Source organism: Sarcophilus harrisii, chromosome 3 (genome assembly GCF_902635505.1).
Source record: "Sarcophilus harrisii chromosome 3, mSarHar1.11, whole genome shotgun sequence".
In the NCBI taxonomy this organism is placed as follows: domain Eukaryota; kingdom Metazoa; phylum Chordata; class Mammalia; order Dasyuromorphia; family Dasyuridae; genus Sarcophilus; species Sarcophilus harrisii.
This window is the reverse complement of record NC_045428.1, coordinates 595,677,928-595,698,380: the sequence shown is the minus strand read 5'-3', so window position 1 is coordinate 595,698,380 and position 20,453 is coordinate 595,677,928. Positions and strand designations below refer to the sequence as shown.

At 41.2% G+C, this 20,453-nt stretch overlaps 1 protein-coding gene across 1 annotated transcript; it reads right to left on the bottom strand.

The window, feature by feature from the left end:
- Positions 1-3,551: 3,551 nt before the first annotated feature.
- On the bottom strand, positions 3,552-5,714 carry LOC116422672 (sialic acid-binding Ig-like lectin 12). Its single transcript, XM_031961685.1, has 3 exons — positions 5,681-5,714; positions 4,417-4,773; positions 3,552-3,769 (listed from the first exon to the last, which is right to left on the bottom strand). Exons 1-3 carry the CDS (start codon positions 5,712-5,714, stop codon positions 3,552-3,554), a joined length of 609 nt encoding a protein of 202 aa, XP_031817545.1.
- Positions 5,715-20,453: the final 14,739 nt, after the last annotated feature.

Below are 20,453 nucleotides of genomic sequence, written 5' to 3'. Positions count from 1 at the left end.
GGTGATTTCTAAAGTTCTGTCTATACCTAAGTCTATGATCTTTTTGTGAAAAAATCGTCCTGAGCCAAGGGAGGAAAGAGAAAATGATGTTTGGTTCAGAGCCTTGCAAATAGGGACCATTATAGCAGAAAGAAAGTGACCAGGGCCCAAGGCATTTGTGCTTTGGAACAAAAGATTCACCAGGATATGAATAACCTCAGAGACCAGTTATTTCCTTTTTCTCACTGGAGAAACAAGAAAATTGGGACCCAGATGAGGGAAGGGACACCCCCCACTTTCTCCTTTTGTTCTCTCTTCTTATGGCCCATCTATCAAGTTTCTGATTTCACCACTGAACTGAAACTTTTCTACTTAAAATCACCCGCTCTGCTGGACACTCCCATGTCCCTGGTGCTTCTGACTCAGCTAACTCGCTCTGCTCTTGGATACTTCCTTCTCTCTGAGTATGGAGGACATGCTGGGCCCTGGACTAGCTTATGAAAATTAATACCAAAACATTTTCCAAGACCTCTAACATTAGTACGGTCTGCTTGCTGGGCCCTAGAAGGACTCTTGCTGTTGATCGACTGTTTCTTCAGCTCAGACAACCAAGTTGCCATTTTGACTGATTCTGTTTTTAAGAGACCCTGTGGCTAAGCTACTGCCTGACAAAATGCTGTTTTTAACAGTCCTACAATTCCCAACATGGCTTGGAGCCAAAATGATGGTACATAAGCTTTCTCCCCCAGACCCTAAATGCCAATTAGTTTGCCCATTCTACTTGGCCAGCCAGCTTTGGGGAAATAAAGCTTTGACTTAAAGAAAATTCAGGAAGAGTTTTCTCAGTGACTCCAAACCAAATGCTCTGTGGAGTGCTGCAAGATCATGTTGCCTGGGTTTCCTCTTTCTTCTTGACTCATTTATCATCCGTTTCACACCCTCTAATTATGGGTATCCCCAGAAATTCTACTTTGGGTCTTCTCTTTTCTCTGTACATTCTCTCATTTTATGATCTCATTATTTCCCACTGTTTTAATTACCATTTCCAAACATCTATCCTTCAGCCCAAGGCTCCGACAGAGGCAGTGCTTGGATAACTGTGGAGTGTAGATCTCTGTTTATTTAAGACATAACTCCCTATCTTCCCTCCCAACCCAACCCTCTCATGTACTTCTCGCTTTTAGTGTCAATTGCCATTTTCTTAGATTGTCTGGCTTTCTTAAGGACTCTATTTAAGCCCTGGTGTCTACAAGACACTTTACCTGATTCCTCAGCTATTAGAGCCCTGCTTCCCATAACCTCCTCAAACTTTTGGGGGTATATATTCAGTATAGACCCACATGCATATATTTTATATTCCATATTAGAATATAATGGGAATAATGTAAGGGCAGTTAAACACTGGATAAAGTACCAGGCCTGAAATGAGGAAGACTCATCTTTCTGAATTCAATCTGACTCCAAGACACTAAAAGAAAATTAAATTGAGTTACAGGAGAAAATAATGCTTCAACAATAGTGAGAGGACTTAAATTGCCTTCTCTCAGACCTAGATGAATCTGACTAAAAAACAAAATGGAAGAAATTAAGAAGCTGATTAGAATTTCAGAAAAGTTCCATATGACAGAGCTCCGGAGAATACTACATGGCAATAGGAAGTAGCATGTCTGATTCTGAGCTGTGCATGTCACCTTCAAATAATCAATCAGAGAGCATAAAAACTTCATCAATAAATCAGAAAACCAGAAACACTAAATGGATCCTTTTCTGACCATAATGTAAGAAATATCACACTCAGTATGGGGCCTTTAAAGCACATCTTTAAAAATAATTGGAAATACTAATAAAATGCTAACGAATGGGTAGAGAACAAATCAAGGAAATGATCATTTCATTTAAGAACAACAATGATGAGGCAATGTACAAAATTTGGGGGATACCGCAACAACAATAATTTGAGGAAATTTCTTTATCTCTAAATGCCAATGTCCCATTATTTTTTAAGTAGCAAGAGCAAAACTATGATTGGACATTGCCAAATAAATGGGAGGAGTCACTTTCAAATGTCTTCACTTTAGCTATTCTGTCTTTTGGTGGGTATAAATAAGGATTCAGTCTCATAATCATTTCACTCACCAAAGGGACTGCAGGAACCTGATCACTGAAAATCACCTCCTTCCTGTCCCGAACCTCTCGGTTCTCTGCCCGTTTCTTTTTTCTCAGAAACTTCACACTGAAGACCTAAGCCCAACGCTGTGTCAGGAGCCCTAACCCTTTCCCCTCTACATCCACCCCTGCAGGGATCTCTCTTCCCCTCCTGTCCTCAGGCTCCTGTGTTGGCTCCTCACCATGTCAGGATGAGACACAAGGTGAGAAAGACCATGATCTTGAATGCAAAAAATGCCCCGATGTAGACTGTGAGGGGGTCTGGCTTTGTTTTAGCTGAAAAAAAAAAAAAAAAAGATTAGACAAGGGCGGCTCTCCCAGGGAACCGGGCATCCTGTCCCTGGTCCCAACATTCCCTTATCTAAACTTTCACTGCATTGAGAAGTTCTAGAAAACACTTCCCGTGACTGGTGGGAGCTCCATAGTGCAAATATTGCTCTATTTTGCAGAAAAGTTACTGTGGCTGAGAAGGGAAACTGCCCAGGGGCAGGCAATGAAGTGAGCCGTGTTTCAGGCTTCCCTTTCCTAAAACTACATTCCAGGGGCTTTGGGGGAGGCCACAGAGCTTCTCACTGCTGTCTAAATTTTCTCCCATCACGCAGGAATCTCAGACCCTCCCGGGGACTGAATTTGTTTGTCTCCATGGGCAGAGACTCATTGCCTCCAAATTCTAGTTTCTTTCCCTCCCTCCTCACCACATTTCCTCGCACTCTCTTCTTAGGTCTGGGTGCCACTGGCCCCTGAGCTCCCACTTCCCTCCTCAGCCGGGGATCCTGCATCCTGCCCCATGACTCTCCAAGGCTCCCTGCCCCACAGCATCCCCCAGGATGCGAAGGCTCGAGATTCGGGCTGGTTCTTCCCCTTCCCAGTGGGGGCCAAGGTTGCCAGGCTTTCCCCTCAGATTCAAACGGTTGTTGGCCCAGGGCCCAGAGAGCTCCTGACTTTAAGTGATACCCCAAGTATAATCATAATAACAACAACTATTATTGGGGAGAGAAAGAAGCTGGGATTCAAGGACTGGGTCCAAATGCTGGCTCTGCTCCTTGCTCCCCCTTCACAGCCGGTTTGCATGACTTTTCTCCTGCTTTCAGCAACATGAGCAGGGCCGGACCTGATAATGTGGGACCCTGATCTATCCCAAGGAGGATCCCTGACAGGCTGACGCCCTTCTGGGCGGGCTGAGGAAGAGTCTGAGGAAGCATCTGGCACACCTGCCTCCCCTGCTCTGTCCACGCTCCCTGGGGGACCCTCCATCCCTCCCCCTGTTTCCTGGTGCTCTGGATGCCAGCCTCATGTTTCCTCTCCATCCGCCCGCTGTTCCAGACTCAGGCGTCCCGGCCCCCCCACTCACAGGTTACATTGTTAGGATGGACGTTCTCAGGAGAGCTCCACCGGCTCAGGGAAGGTCATCCCACAGGTGAGGTTGCTGCCATGGTCCTGGAGCTTCGGCCCAGATAGGCTGGGAGAGGTGAACTGGGCTGCAGGGAAGGGACGGCGGCCCCGGTCCAGAAGAAGGTCGGGGGTGTCCCCTCCGGACATATCCAGGGGGCTAAACAGACCAAGGTCGCCAGCTGGCCCTCCTCCAGGGGCTCTGGACTGTAGATGACTGGCTTCTCTGTCAGGTCTAGAGGGAAATAAAAAGAGGGAGTGAGGAGGAAAGCCCCCGGCAACCAGGCCCTCTCTTAGCTAATGCCACATGTCACTCTTTCGATAGAGTGAATGACCCCAGGACACTCCTGGGGTGTCCTACTTTTTGGGTGACCCCTCAAGCCCCTGTTTGGCCTTACTCCCTTGGGATCTCCTGGATCTTCTGTCTGAGCCATTTTGCTTTTTCCACACCGGTTCCCCTTTTTGTTGATGGCCCCAAAGCTGTCCCCCATTCTTCATCACCTCCTTACACCCCACGTTCCTTCTCCTCAACTTTCGCTCTCCTCACCTCAGGGCATTCAGGGGTCACTCAGGGTGTGTGCATCATTCAGTCCTACCTGGCTGCCACAGAGATGAGACCACAGGGTGTCCCCCTCTCCCGCTCTCCCAACCTCCAGACCTTGCCGAGCTTTGCCATTGCCCTGAATTCAAACCCTAGGCTCTGTCCTTTCCTTGGGGACGGCGTGTGAAAGGTTGCTGGGATGCTGAGCCTCATCTTTCCTGGGACGTTATTCAGAAACTAGGATGCTACTTTCCTGCCCCATAACATGTCATCTGTCACCTTCCAATTCTGAACAGTATTGATATAGATAATTTTACGCTTGTATGCAAAAGCCTTCCTACTGTCTTCTTTCAAACGTCTATGATGCGCAGTGTGCGGGTATTGAGGGTCCCCGACCAGGTGGAATCGTCCCCTAAATGCCTCCTGCACCTTTCGCGTTGGATCATTTGTAGCCACAGGTTGGGATACATTGGTATTGGACCTCTCCTTAAACCAATATCCATGAGCTGCAGAAGAGGAGGTTGGAGGGTGATGGAAAGTACAGAGAATGGTGATGCACAAGCCCTCCTGCACTGTCACTGCCGCTGGCATTTGCACGTAATAATCTGGAGGCGATTTCTGGAGCCCTGTAGGCAGAGAGAGATTCAGGCAACAGTAAATAAAACAAGAGCAGGAAAAGTTCTCCTCAGAGGTCAGAGCTTGGGAAGACCTTACAGAGAGAAGTCAGAGCTAGGAATGATGCAATGAGGGAAGAAACCTTCGAACACTGAAAATAGAATTGACATGAACCTTACTTAGAAACAAAACTTCATACGAGGGGTTTATTTTTTGCAGAAAGAAACATTTATTAAGCACTTGTGCTATACCAAATCTTGGGCATATAAATATAAAAATGAAAACTTTCTTGCCCTCCAAGAACTTATATTTTTCAATAATAACTTTTTATTTTCAAAATCCATGCAAAGATAGTTTTCAGCATTCACCCCTGCAAAACTGGGGTTCCAAATTTTTCCCATTTTCTTCCTTCCACTCCCCCACTTCTAGACAGCAAGTATCCAATATAAGTTAAACATATGTAATTCTTCTATAAATATGTCTACATTTATCTGCTGCACAAGAAAAATCAGAGAGGGGAAAAATGAGAAAGAAAAAAAAGCAAACACCAAAAAAGATGAAAATAGGATGTTGTGATCCATACTCAGTCCCCATAGTCCTCTATCTAGGTGCAGGTGGCTCTTCATAGAAGGTTTTAAAAAGTACCAGAGGCAGTGGATTTGGGCACTAAACCTTGAAGTCAGGAGGGCCTGGGAACCAAATCTGTTTCAGACATAACAGCTACCTGGCTGTGACCTGTGGAGGCCTTGGGCAGGTCACTTAACCCCAACTGGATGGCAAACCTTAACAAATGGTTCTTAACCAACCCCCTTATTTATTGAGAAAGAAAAAGAGCATCACAGAAGTTTGGTGATGTGGCCAAAACTCTTTGCCCTGGCTTCAGAAGCAGGATCCCAGCCAATGAGTGAGACATTTCCACCGACCCCCCATCCTCTGCAGACTTAGGGGAGCATCCTTGCCCATTCCCACACCCATCCTGACCCTACTCACCCTCTATGGACGGGAGAAACAGAAGCAGCAACATCTCTGAATTAAGAACAGACCCGGCTCCAGTTCCGGATCACTCTGCCCAAAGGGTGCCAGGGATTCAGAACAAAGGGGAAACTGGAAGGGAAAATGCAGGTGGGATCACTGGCTCCTTGGGGAGCAGCTTCTGAAACAAGGTGGGAGCTGAGGGACCCAAAGAAACTCTCACCACCTTCTAACCTGATTCTCCTGATCTGCCCAAGCTGACATTGTCTAGTAGAAAGGCAGGAAGTATAAAGTCTAGTAAGGCTGTAACTGTGTATGAGAGAAAAGGGTGAGAAACAAAAAAAAAAAAAAGGGAAACTTTCAAACTTTTCCCAATCAAGACAGAGAAAAAAAGAGAAGCAGATGTTCCAGGCAGAAGTGTGTGCCTAATGGTATGATAATCAAAGTTAGAGCCAAAATCTAGAATACGATCCTCATGTAGCTACTACCACTTCTACAGCTGTGTGAGCCTGAACAAGTTAATTAACCCCTGCCTGCCTCAGTTTCCTCATCTGCAAAAAGAGGATCATAATTACAACAAGGATTTAATAAGAATCAAAATTGTGAAGCTTTTGGCACAGTAACTAACATATAGTAAGCACAAAGTAATGTTAGCTATAATTAGCTGGATATCATGGGGAGGAGGGGAGAAGGAGAAAAAAAGAAATAGAAAACAAGGTTTTGCAAACTATGTTTACATCCATTTGGAAAAATGAAATGCTATTTTTAAAAGAACAAAAACCATGATCAGCTACAATTTCAAAAGAATTGTGTTGAAAAATCAAATATTATTATAAAGAATGGATGGAAGGAGAAAATTTGAAAACAAAATAATACAGAATTCAAGAATAAATACAAATATATCTTTAAAGTCTCATCTATTTCTTTTTGCAGCCCAGATGATCAGAAACATGCTCTAAATACTGTCTTTTTGTCAAAAAGAGGAAAAAGACAGTCCCTGTCCTCCAACATGCAAATAAATATATGCAAAGAAGCTTTATACAGGAAAAATTGGCAATAATTAAGAGAGAGAAGGAACTAGAGTGAAAACAGGTTGGGGGATGCTTCCTGTGGAGATGGAATTATACTTGTCACTTAAAGTAAGCTAGGGAAGCCAACAGGAAAGGAGGGAGAGAATTCCAGGTCAGGGATGATGTTCAGAGCCCAGTTAAAAAGGAAGGTGGTTTCTCCCATTTAAAAATGCAAGAAGGGGATGGAGCACCTATACAGCAACACCCATAAATAGATGTATAAAGTTGTCAATGGGGAAGATTAACTTATCCTCTTTGATCCAAGGGGACAGAATTAAGAGCAAGTTTCATAGCTGGATAAATCTCAGAGAATCACCTTTTTATTCCACAAACAGAAAAAAAGCTCCTAGCCAGTGGTCTTGTCCAAATGTGGAATAGGCTGCCTCCCACCATCTCTAGACTACATAGTCTTAATTGCTAGAACGGAAGCCAGCCTTGATGGAAAATGAAGTCGGCATGAAGTTGGAAAAGCATCAGTTTAGGAATCAGTGGCCCTGAATTCAAATCCCATTTTTGACCTGAACAACCTTAATCACTTCATATTTCTAGCCTTCATGCTCTTCTGTAAAGTAAGGATGCTAGTCCAGATGAATTCTGAGACCCCCTCCACCTCTCAATCTATGGTGTGTGATTCTAGGATGAAGGAAGAATAGAAATCTCAACACCCGAACTTTTCCCCCCATTTCTTCTTGTTCAGTCACTTTTCAGGTGTACCCGACTCCTCATGACCCCATTTAGGGTTTTCTTGGCAGAGATAGTGGAGTGGATGGCCATTTCCTTCTCCAGTTCATTTTACAGATGAGGAAACCTGGGCAAATGGTTATACAATCAGATTTGAACTCAGGAAGGTGAATCTTCCCGACTCCAGCCCCAGCTCTCTATCCTCTACAGAACCACTTAGTTGCCCTTTTCCCAACTACTCACTTCTCAAAACCACCACTCAATTGACACTCCTTTTTCCTCCTTGGAAGACAAACCCCAGCTTCCTTATTCCCATAGTCACTGATTATGGTTATATTCTTCTGCTCATTTTTATTTTATTCATCGAAGCTTGTTGTTATAATCCTTGTTGTTATAATCACCTGTAGGAAATGTGGTCCTTCTTACTGCTAATTTTTGAGCTTTGTCTTGGGTCCAACCCCTACATTCCTTTTTCCCTCTCAGCCTCAACTAAGGTTCTTGGGAAGCAAAGCTTATGCTGGAAATGTTCTGGTTCCTTAAGGAACCTCAGTGACCATAAATAACCTTACTGGCTCTCTCTAATATGCTTTTGTTGCTAATCTGCCCACCTAAATCTTGAAAATTTGCTCTCTCTGCTCCAGATCAAACCCAGAAACAGATTTTGATTCAAGTTGTCATTTAACTGTATATGGGGTTTGGGTGGATAAGTGTGTGTTTCAAGTATTTTTTTTTTTTGTAAATGACATATTGTCAAAATCCATTTTTTTAATCCTTTCTGCTGTCCTAGTTCATTTTATACTTAAGTTCTTCCCATTCATATTCACACTTAGGATCACGAATTTTGTGGTTCCTTCTGTTCTATATCTACTTTGGTTTCACTTTGTTGCCATTGTACTCTACAAGTAACAGTTTAAAAAAGGATTGGTTGGGGAAGTGGGTGAAGGGATTTGATTGGCACTTGTGATCTTCTAAGTAAACCAATCTGTTACCTGTGTGTTTCAGCTCTCATTTTCCCTTTCATCCACCAGAGATTCTGATGTTTTTACTCTTTCTTCCTTCACTCTTAATCCCCTTTTTACCTTCTTATTGGCACATGGTTATTTGCATGTCTTCTTCCCTCATTCCCCCTTGTAGGAAGGGGCTCTTTTTAATCTTCCTTTGTAATCTCCATGCTTAGTATACTATACAGCATAAAGAAAGTACTTAAGAACTGTTTGCTGGCTGACAGATGCACCAGCATTTTAGATTGTTGTACAAATGACTGTTTCCTTATCAATCCTGCCCTCCTTCTTAGTCCTGGACATTAACATCTCCCTTTGCTTTGCCCTTAACCAGTCCTAATTCCCTTTCAAGTTTGTTGTATTTCCAAATGGAAATCCCTTTGGGGAAAGTAGCAAAATTGTTCTCTAATTTTTTTTATCTAATTCAGATGAAAGAGAGAGAACATAAGAAATTTAAATTCCTGAAAATAGAAGAGAAAGAATGGTGCAGCTTTTGTTGTATGTCCTTCATTCTCAAAGAGGACCATAATATGAAAGAGGTCACATCATGACATGCAAGTTAATTGGATTGATGTGAGGGAGGGTTAGTAAAGCCACCTGCCTCACTCTCTCCTTTGGAAACATCTGGGTCCAGTGCCCAGGGGCAGAATTAAGTGAGGATTTAAGGAGATGGCTCTGGATGCAATGGGGACCCTAGCCTTTATATTAAGGTCTCCACAGGACAGACACCAGAGGCGGAGGAGGTATGGCGGTGTAACCCATTTGGATAGTGAAGGGGAACTTGAATTCTGCACCTCCTTGGCCACCTCCTTGAATGTGAATTAAGAAGCATGTCTAACATTGAGGTTTTCCTCTCTTCCCATTTGCTTTCTGTTATTCAGTCATGTTTTGGTCATTTCTTCACCCCATTTAGGGTTTTCTTGACAGCAATACTACTGTAGACTATGCTGGGAAAGTTCTTGTTTCCTAAGGAGCCTCCAGTAGATATAATCTTTAATTCTCCCTCTCTGACCTAGAACATATATAGTTTTCCTGCCTATTTCCCTTTATTTTGCCTACTTCAACCTTCCCTAAAACTTTGATTGCTCTCCCGCCTTTTTTTTGGGTTCACATGAAGCATACAATTTTATTTCAAGTTGTAGAACAGTTTTTCATTTCCTTCTCTAGATCAATTTACAGATGAGGAAACTGAGGCAAATAGAGTGAAGTGACTTGCCCATTGTCAAATATCCATTAATTATCCGAATTCAGATTTGAAGTCAGAAAGATATCTCTCCTTGACTCCAGGTTCAGCACTCCATACACTATGGCATTTCTTGGCAGCCACCATCATCATCAGCATCTGAAGGGCTTTTGATTCAGCATTTGCAATCAAAGAACAGAGGATGCAAATTCATCGCTCTAAAAGAACCCTGTAAAAAAGCTAAACTGGACCTGCAGGGAAATTTTTAAAACTCCAGAAAAAGGACCCCGGGCTTTGGTGGATACATCTTTTTTGCTTCATGTGCTCTCTGAGCTTGAGCCAATTTTCTTCAGACACCAGGTATACTTGTGGCAGAGCGTGTCGGCCATTTAGAAGGAAGTGTAGTTGGTGGCAGCCATTCCAATGATAACATCTTAGAAAATGTTCTTTCAAAAGGATATTTTGTTTTAATCTTTAAAATTTATTTTAATTATTTCTTTTAAGTATTATATTAATCATCAATTAATTGCAATATTCGTCAAGCTTGTTTCAGTCACAACATGTTATATAGTATATTTATTATTTATAAATTAAAGAAATCTTTAGTTCAATACGATTGATTGATACCAACTGTCAATCATGTTGTGATGCACCCTAGTGAGGTTTCAGGAGAACTAGAACAAAACCCCAATATCTAGGGTTACTGCCCTAGAAAACTACTATACAGATTTTCAGTAACTGAGACAATGACAGTGTGAGGGGAGATGAGACTTCCAAAATATATACCATATAGGGGTCCCCCAACCTCTGACACTGGGCGTTCTATGATACCCTAGTTAAAATGGCCAGGGCTTTGTCACCCTGACATGTACCTTAGAGGAAAAAAATAATATTCCTGGAAAAAAAAGTCTCTGTTTCCCTGATTCTCTAATGCCCTTTTTCCACTCCTGAGACATGCAGAAGAAAAACTCTTTCTGTCGATAGAACATCAAGAGCAGAGAAACAAGGGCTCCAGAAAGAGCAATGAGCATCTTCTATGCATGAATGAGAAGGCTTTCTCTTTCTTTCTTCTCCTTCCCCATGAGTCCCAGATGCCTCCTAGGGAACCTTTCTTGGAAGGTTTGGTTTGGCCCCCGAGACTCTCTAGGTTGTGATTCTCCAGGTTGTCTCAGAACTTGGGTCTCCCGACGTTGATGGTTGCATACTGCAGTTCCTCTGGGAACAACTGTGTCGGTGTGTCAGAGCTGGGAGGTCTGGAATCCTTCTGTTGATCCTGGAGACAGGGAAGAATGAAGAATCAGGTGAAGAATCAGGCAAAGACCCAGGGAGGATCTTGGGATCTTGGCCCAACCATCAGGAATCCAACGTTGGAAAAACAGTATCTGGTCTGGATGAGGAGTCTAATTTGGTGCTCTTTGGCACAGGTGACCCACCTGCCATGGGGCGGGGAACGGAGGTCCGGGTGGGTGAGAGATGGGGAGAGGTGTTAAATAGTGAGAGGGAAATCTTGGCCTGGAAGTCATAGGAGAACATAGGAGAGGTCTCAGTTTCCCTTTCTGCAATAAAAGCTAATTTTTTAGTATTTCAAAATCTACCAAATAATTTGCATGCATTTTCTCATTTGGACTCAGAATGCTCCCATGAAGGTGTTTGAGGGTATTATTAGTGCCATTTTACAGATGAGCATCTTGAGTGTCAAAGGCATTACATGATTTATGCACGAAGTATCAAAATGAGGCTCTAAACCGTCTTCATAACTGCCCATTTGGCCCATCTCCACTTAGACTGGAGCTAATTTGGAGGCTCTTGTGTGACCAAAGATTTCCCTTCCTGGGTCTCAGCTTTACCCAAAGAAAAGATAACAGAGATTATCACTAAGATTCTTGAATAAATATCTTCCTTCCCTTGGGTTCAGTTTACAACTGTGTAAAATGAATGGAGAGGTAGGGCACTAAGGTTATTCTAGTCACTGACTGTGGGACACTAAATAGTGTCCCTGTCCTGTCTAAACCCTTGCTTTATTTAAAATAAAAACTAAAAGAGGTAAGTGTATGATCTTCTTTCCTACTGGGGAATGTTATTATTCCTCTAAAACCCTAGAGATGGGCTGATCTCACAGCACCTTTTTGCTCAGAAGGAGACACTGTGTGGGTTGGAGCCAAACCCCTACGTGTGTGGCTTGTTCCTCTGTCATGAAGGGATCTCAGCTCAGGCTCTTCCTCCCTCTCACAATCTTTAAATTTTTGGTCTATGACGTGAGCAGCTCAGCATAGGGGATTTGTAAAGTTCTGTCTATACCTAAGTCTAGGATCTTTTTTGGCCGAAGAAATCGTGGGAGGAAATCGCCAGGGTTCTGGAGCCCTGTAGGCAGAGAGAGATTCAGGCAACAGTAAATAAAACAAGAGCAGGAAAAGTTCTCCTCAGAGGTCAGAGCTTGGGAAGACCTTACAGAGAGAAGTCAGAGCTAGGAATGACCCAATGTGGGAAGAAACCTTAGAACATTGAAAATGGAAGTTACATGAACTGTACTTAGAAACAGAACTTCATAGGAGGGGTTTATTTTTTGGATAAGGAAGCATTTATTAAGCACTTGTGCTATGCCAAATCTTGGCCATATAAATATAAAAATAAAAATTTTCTTGCCATCTAGGATTATTTAAATAATAACTTATTATTTTCAAAGTAAACACAAAGATATTTTTGACCATTCACTCTTGTAAAACCTTATGTTTCAAATCTTTCTCCTACCCTTCCCCTACCTTCTTCCACTAAAAGGCAAGTAGTTCAATACAGATCAAATATGTGCAATTCTTCTAAATATATTTCTATAATTATCATGCTACACAAGAAAAATCAGATCAAAAAGGAAAAAACAAAAAAAACAAGCAAACAACAGCAAAAAGGTGAAAATACTTTGTTGTGATCCACACTCAGTCCCCATAGTTTAAAAAAACAAACAAAAAAACATCAGAGCTCATTTAATCCCACCCTTATATTTACTAAAAAGGAAAAAGAGAATCAAAGAAGTTTGGTGATGTGGCCAAAACCCTTTCCCCCGGCTTCAGAAGCAGGACCCCAGCGAATGATCAGGACGTTTCCACCCCACCCCCATCCTCCGCAGGCTTAGGGGAGCATCCTTGCCCATTCCCACACCCATCCTGACACTACTCACCCTCTATGGATGAGAGAAACAGAAGCAGCAACATCTCTGAATCAAGAACAGACCAGGCTCCGGTTCCGGATCACTCTGCCCAAAGGGTGCCAGGGATTCAGAACAAAGGGGAAACTGGAAGGGAAAATGCAGGTGGGATCACTGGCTCCTTGGGGAGCAGCTTCTGAAACAAGGTGGGAGCTGAGGGACCCAAAGAAACTCTCACCACCTTCTAACTTGATTCTCCTGACCTGCCCACGCTGACATTGTCTAGTAGAAAGGCAGGAAGTATAAAGTCTAATAAGGCTGTAACTGTGCATGAGAGAAGGGTGAGAAAAAAAATAGAAAAGGGGAAACTTTCAAACTTTTCCCAACCAAGACAGAGAAAAAAGAGAAGGGGAAGTTCTATGCACAAATGTATGATATGCAAAGGTGCAGAATAACCAGGGGTCACAATCAAAAGGCAAGCCTAGGGCTTGGCCCCTCATATGCATCCTAGTTAATTGAACTGCCTTCCTCAGTTTCCTCATCTGCAAAAGGAGATCATAATTACCCCAAAGATACTATAAGAGTCAAGTGAGAGAATAATTGTGAAGCACTTAGCACAGTAAAATAAGTACTTAGCAGTAGCATGTAGTAAGCACAATGTAATGTTAATCATTATTAGTATTGCCTCCCAATGATGGGGAACTGAGGCAGCCCATTCCGCTTGTGAATAGTTCTTTTGCTTTTTACTTGTTCATTTGTTTGTTTATTTTTAACAAATGTGTATTGTCTCTCCATCCCATTGGTCCCCCGTCTGAACAATTTTACTAATGAAAAAATTAAACCCTCATAAAAATATACCAGGTACAGCAAAACAACTTCCTTATAATGGGAGTATCCAAAAATGTACATCTGATTCTGCATTTTAAGTCCATCACCTCCCTACTGGAGGGAGGGGATAGATGTGATTTTCAGGACACTGAATCGTAGTTTACCATTTTATTGATCAGATTTCTCAAGTCTTTTAAAGTTGATTTTCTTCAGATGTGGGAATTTTTACATCTCCACTGCTCTGATATATTCTATATGCTGGGGCCACTTGTCAAAGAAAAATTTCATTATAAGATCTAAATCTCTCTGAACTTCACTTTAAAAAGTATAATATCTGCAAACTTTCAGCACAGAGTTGTCATGAAGCTGAAATGAAATATAGTTAATGTTTTTTTCATCGAATAACTCGTTCACCAATTCAACTCCAATCCAAAACAATTCATAAAAATTTGTCGTTTCCAGAAAGAGAGAGGGAAGAGGAGGAGGAGAAAGCGGAAAAGGAGAAGGAGGAAGAGGAGAAAGAGGAAGAAGAGGAGGAGGAAGAGGAGGAGTTTATTGTATTATCTCATGGCAAAACATTACATTATATTCATATGTCATAATTGTCATTTTCCAAGAATGGACCTCCCTCCCCATTAGTTTCCAGTTTGGGACTAATATTAAAAGAGCTGCTATACATATTTTGGACAGATAGATTCTTTTTTCCTTCCTTTGATTTTTTCAAGCATTCAGCCTATTAGTAGTGTAGCTGGTTGGCTTTGGGGGCGTAGTTTCCAACTGCTTTCCAGAGTGACTGGAGCAATTCACAGCTCCAGCCATAATGCATTAGTGGGAATGAATGGACCCTTTATTATTTATCGGATTCTTCTTTTGACCTCCTTGCTAATGGATTCAGGTAGCATATCAGAGAGGCTTTCATTTGCATTTTTGTAGCTAATAGTAATAATTAATCTGTAATTAATAGTAATTTAGAGTATTTTTTCTCACATTGGAAGAAATCACCTATTTTGTTCCCCTCTCAGTTTTACTTTTTCTCTCTGGCATTGGCCACGAAGCTGCCGATCTCTACTGGACCTACCTTCAGTGTCCGTGGCTTTCACCCTGGGGATCCCTCTATCATGTCAGCCTACTTTTCCCATTTATGAATTCCTTCTGGGGGCCTCCAGATTGAGGATCAATCAAGGTTGGTCACTTTTCAATCCTCTGAAAGCTCTGCTTTTGGCTTTCTGAATGTTGCCACCATGGTACCTTGACTACCTTCTCATCCTAGAACTTTCCTCAATGTCTGGGACAACCTCACCCTGAAACATTTCTCTTCCCTACAAGTCCCATTCTCCTGGGGGTGGGTTCCTCCCAAGGTCTCCATTTGATACAATGGGTTGTGGGGTCAGTGAGAGTGGAGTGGACACCCCAGCCAAACTCCATCCCTTACCTGAGCTCTACTTCAGACTTTCTAGACTTCAGCGCTATCCCACTTTTCCACCCACAGCCCAGTCTGCCTTCTAAGGACCCCTTCCTCCACTCCCTGCTTTTGAGTTCCCTTCTGTGTGTTCTCTTAGAATATAGACTCCTTGAAGATCAGGGATGTTTCCCTTGCTTGTATTTGTAGCCCATGGGTTTAGCAGATCACTGAGCATAAAGTAAGTGCTAAAACTGCCTTTTGCTTCTTTAACCATTTATCTCTTAAGGAACGGCTCTTAATTTTATATATTTTAATCAGTTCTACAGATAAAAAGATGATATACTAGACAGAAATCGGAAAGAAAGAGAAATGGGGAAGGTGCACTTTGGAGTTTGTTCCAGCTCCTCCCCATGCCAGGAGGAGGGTCTTTGCCTGGATCAGTCATGTAACCAGCCCTCCTGGGACTCTCGCTAGACTTACTCTACCTCTTTACCAGTGGTCTTCCCACCTTCCTCCCCAGTTCAGGCGGCCCCACTTCCCGATGCCCTAAGAGGGCTCCACCCCAAGACTGAAACATTGATTGGGGTGAATCCTTGACTGGAACCTCCATATTGAGAGAAGGCTATTTCTACTGCTCCACCAATTTATTCCCCAGTCTTTACCACCTCCATACCAGCTTCCTGGACTCCAGAGGCTGATGCGACAACCTGCTCGAACTCATTCCTTACTGCTCAGCCCACTCCCATTCTGTCATAGTCTCCCCAATCCAAGCTGTCATATAAATCTCATTTCCCATCCACCTCAACCCAGCTCCACCAAAGTTCCAAAATCTACCCACCCTTTCCACTGTGTTCCCTGGAACAGCTTCTCTAAAGAAAACAAATTCGCCTTCATTTTAAACTTTTCCTTTCTCACTTCTTCTATCTTCTTGTACCCACTGAGACCTGGCTACTTCCTGATAAAAGAAAATTTTTACCATTTCTAACACTGTTTTCTAAATTCTGGCTATTATGATTATCCTGCCATTGATCTTGCCTTGTCAAACTCTCTGATCAGCACTGCTTTCAATGCTACTCTGGGGATACTGGACAAAACTAGAGGAAATCAGGAAATCACTCTGCCCGTGTCCATTACAAACATAAAAAAATAAATCGATGTGTATATTTATACCTATATACATGTACATGTATATGTACACATATGTGTATGTCTGAGCATATGAACATAATATACATACACATGTGTGGGTGTGTATATGTATATATACACATATATAAACCGGGGCTCTCCTATTCCAACCTAAAAGTTCACTATTCCACTCACCACAGCAGACCTATCAAATTTTTTCATTCCTTCTCAAATCTCCCATGGCAGTCCTTCCTTCTAGCCTTATAGCTGAGAATCTTGCCTCATATTTCACTGAAAAAAAAATTAAAACTACTTACTGAGGTCTCTCTCCTCCTTGTATAACTGTATTCAGATGTCTTCTCCCATTATCTCCTCCTTCATTCCTGTCTCACATAAAGAGGTTGTCATTCTCCTTGCTAAGACAACCTCTCTACATGTGGAAATAATTATAGTTTCCCCTCTGTCATCTCCACTCTCTCACTTCTCTTCATTCTCTTCCTGTGTGCTGACTACTTCCCTGTTGTCATACCCATATTGTCACTATATTCAGAAATCCCTCCCTGGAGCCCTAATAGACTTCCTGGCTGTCTTTCCATATTTGTCTTTCCTTTTTGGCTAAACTCCTCCTTGAGAATGATTCAAGCTAATTCCAATGGTCTTGTAATCAAGAGATCCATCTTCACTCCCAGAGAGGATTTGGGATACTGAGTGTGGATCGCAACATAGCATTTTCACTTTTTTCATTGTAGTTTGCTTGTTTTTTGTTTCCTTTCCTCTTTTTTCTTCTTTTTGATCTGATTCTTCTTGTGCAATATGATAATTGTGGAAATATGTACGGAAGAATTGCACATTTAACATATATTGGATTACTTGCCATCTAAGGGAGGGGAAAGGGAAGGAGAAAAAAAATTTGGAACACAAGCTTTTGCAAGGATGATTGTTGAAAACTATATATGCATATGTTTTGAAAATAAAAGGCTGGGGGGGGAGAGAAAGAAGAGAGAAAATATCATTTCCATTTCCCTTTTTTCCACACTTATCTTAACTGTCTGTAGTTTGGCTTCCTGAAAATACTCTCTTTTTAAATTACCAAATTAATAGTATTTTCTCAATCCTTTTACTCTTGTGTCTGCTGTTACTGTTGATAACCATCAGTTTCTTCTCTCTAGGTTTTCATGACATTTCTCTCTCTCCTAGTTATTCTCCCAACTCTCTTTTATCTTAACTAGAAATAGGGGATATCCCCAAAAGCTCTGACCTGAATCTTCTTGTCTTCTATACTATTTCACTTCATAAGCTCTAATATATTTAATTATCATCTCCATGATAAATGCATAGATTTATACCTAATCCCAAACATTCTCTATATCTCTGGTCTTGCACCTCCAACTACCTATTTGATATCTAAACTAGATATTCCAAAGAAATATTAACTTGAACATGTCCAAAATTAAACTCATCTCCTTTCCAAAGTGTCTCTTTTTAACATCCCTATTATTGTCAAGGGCTCTACCGTCCTCCAGTCACCCAGACTGACAACCCTATGTATCATCTTTTATTTCTCACTTTATCTTACCCCTCATATATAATCAGTTTCCAATTCCTACCATTCTACCTTCTCAACATCTTTCATATATTCCCCCTTCCCTTTGTCTCACACTGCTATCAACCTGGTGCCATCTCTTATTACATCCTTCCTGAATTATTGCAGTAATCTGATGGTCAGTCTTTCTGACACAAGGGTCAACATTTCAGTCTATTTTGTAGCTGCCTATCAAAGTGATTTTTCTTAAATCTCATGTCTAAGTCTGTCACTCTTTTATTCAGCAAACTCTAATGATTCCCCATCACCTCCAGGATCAAATATAAAATCCTCTCTTTGGCTTCTAAATCTTTTCATAACTGAGCCCATTTTTACTTTGTCAGGTTTTTTTCCCACTTTACTCCTCTCCACGTGTTCTACCGTTTTCTGTAACCAGCCTTTCCCAATCCCCATTAATGCTAGTGTCTTCAATCTAAGATTATTTACAATCTATCCTGCAAAAATCTGTTCAGATACTGTTGATTCCAGGTTGTTTCCCCCCACTAGAGAGTTAGCTCCTTGAGAACAAGAACCATTTTTGCCTTTCTTTGTATCTCGAGTGCTTAGCATGATGTCTTAAGCATAAGTGCTTAATAAATGCTCCTTGATATAACTTTATAAAGAAACTTTCTACAGAGATTATTTCCCCTAGGCAATTCTCCTTCCATTTTGTTATATTCAATTTATTTATATAAAAGATTTTATACAATATTAATTATATATTTCAAGTTCTATGAGTCTTTCCACCCCTTTAGTCATGAATCTTTTCTCTAGCCGTTGCTCTGAGCAGCCATTTCTTTTTTGCTCTTTATAACCTTTCTCATCTAAACCATGTATCCACTTGGAGTTTATCTGGTTATGTGGTATGAGATTTTGGTCTATACTCAAGTTCTGCCAAACCACTTCTTAGTTGTCTTTGCATTTATTGAACACAATAGTAATATATTCATTTGCTTTTGGATGCTGTATAACTGAACTGTTCCATTAAATGACCTTTCTTTTTCTTAACCAGTACCAAATTATATTAACAATTACTGCTTAGAATGATTTCAGTGAGGACTGGAGAACCTTATATGTACTGATGCTAAGTAAAGTGAATAGAACCGGGAAATCATTGTACACAGCAACAATAAGATTATATTGTTGGTGTTCCTTTTCCAAAATACAGCCAGGTGATAAAAGAGTTCAGATCTTTTATTGTGTCCTTCAATATAGCCCGGTTAGCTCAGTCCTATCTCTCTGCTTGGTTCCAAGAGCTCTGCCCAAATGTCTCCAAATCTAAAGGTTTGTCCTTCCGACTCCAGCCAGCACCAAGGTAGAAGAAACGATGAATCTTTCTTGCCTCGAAGATAGGGCTTGTGAGCTTTCTCCCAGAGTGCTCCTCTCCGACTCTCCAACCCTTGGGAATATTCCCAAGTAAACTCTCTCCATATATATATACAGAAAGCTCTTAGAGCTGATCTCCCAAATCTCCTACCTATTTGATATCTAAACTAGATATTCCAAAGAAATATTAACTTGAACATGTCCAAAATTAAACTCATCTCCTTTCCAAAGTGTCTCTTTTTAACATCCCTATTATTGTCAAGGGCTCTACCGTCCTCCAGTCACCCAGACTGACAACCCTATGTATCATCTTTTATTTCTCACTTTATCTTACCCCTCATATATAATCAGTTTCCAATTCCTACCATTCTACCTTCTCAACATCTTTCATATATTCCCCCTTCCCTTTGTCTCACACTGCTATCAACCTGGTGCCATCTCTTATTACATCATTCCTGAATTATTGCAGTAATCTACCATTTTTGTTTCCTTTCCTCTTTTTTCTTCTTTTTGATCTGATTCTTCTTGTGCAATATGATAATTGTGGAAATATGTACGGAAGAATTGCACATTTAACATATATTGGATTACTTGCCATCTAAGGGAGGGGAAAGGGAAGGAGAAAAAAAAATTGGAACACAAGCTTTTGCAAGGATGATTGTTGAAAACTATATATGCATATGTTTTGAAAATAAAAGGCTGGGGTGGGGAGAGAAAGAAGAGAGAAAATATCATTTCCATTTCCCTTTTTTTCCACACTTATCTTAACTGTCTTAACTGTCTTAACTGTCATCCATCAATTCTGATGGATGAGGCTCTTTCTAACAATGAGATGATTCAGGCCAGTTCCAATGGTCTTATGATGGAGAGAGCCATCTGCACCTAGAGATAGGACTGTGAGAACTGTGGATCACAAGCTAGTATTTTCACTCTTTTTGTGGTTTGCTTGCATTTTGTTTTATTTCTCTTTTTTTTTCCCTTTTGATCTGATTTTTCTTGTGCAACATGATATTTGTAGAAATATGTATAGAACAATTGCACATGTTTAACATACATTGGAAGAGTGGAGCTGGGGGTAAGGGAGGAAAAAATTTGGAACATGATGTTTTTCAAGGATGAATTTGAAAATTATGCATAGGTTTTGCAAATAAAAAAGCTTTAACAACAAAAATTACTGCTTAATACTATAGCTTGAGATCTGATCCCGATATACCCTTCTTTTCCATTTTTGTCCATTATTACTCTTTAGATTTTTTGACCGTTTACCCTTTTAAATGAATTTCATTAGTTTACCTAACATTCTTGATTTATAAAGGAAGTACCCTTTTCGCAGTCAGCTTAAATTTTCCTTTCCCCTTTAACTCAATGCTTTCTTTTAAAATGTTTAGCCAAGAGGGAGCCTGTATTATTTTTGAAAATCAAGGTAAATTAAGAGACAAATACCTGAGTAT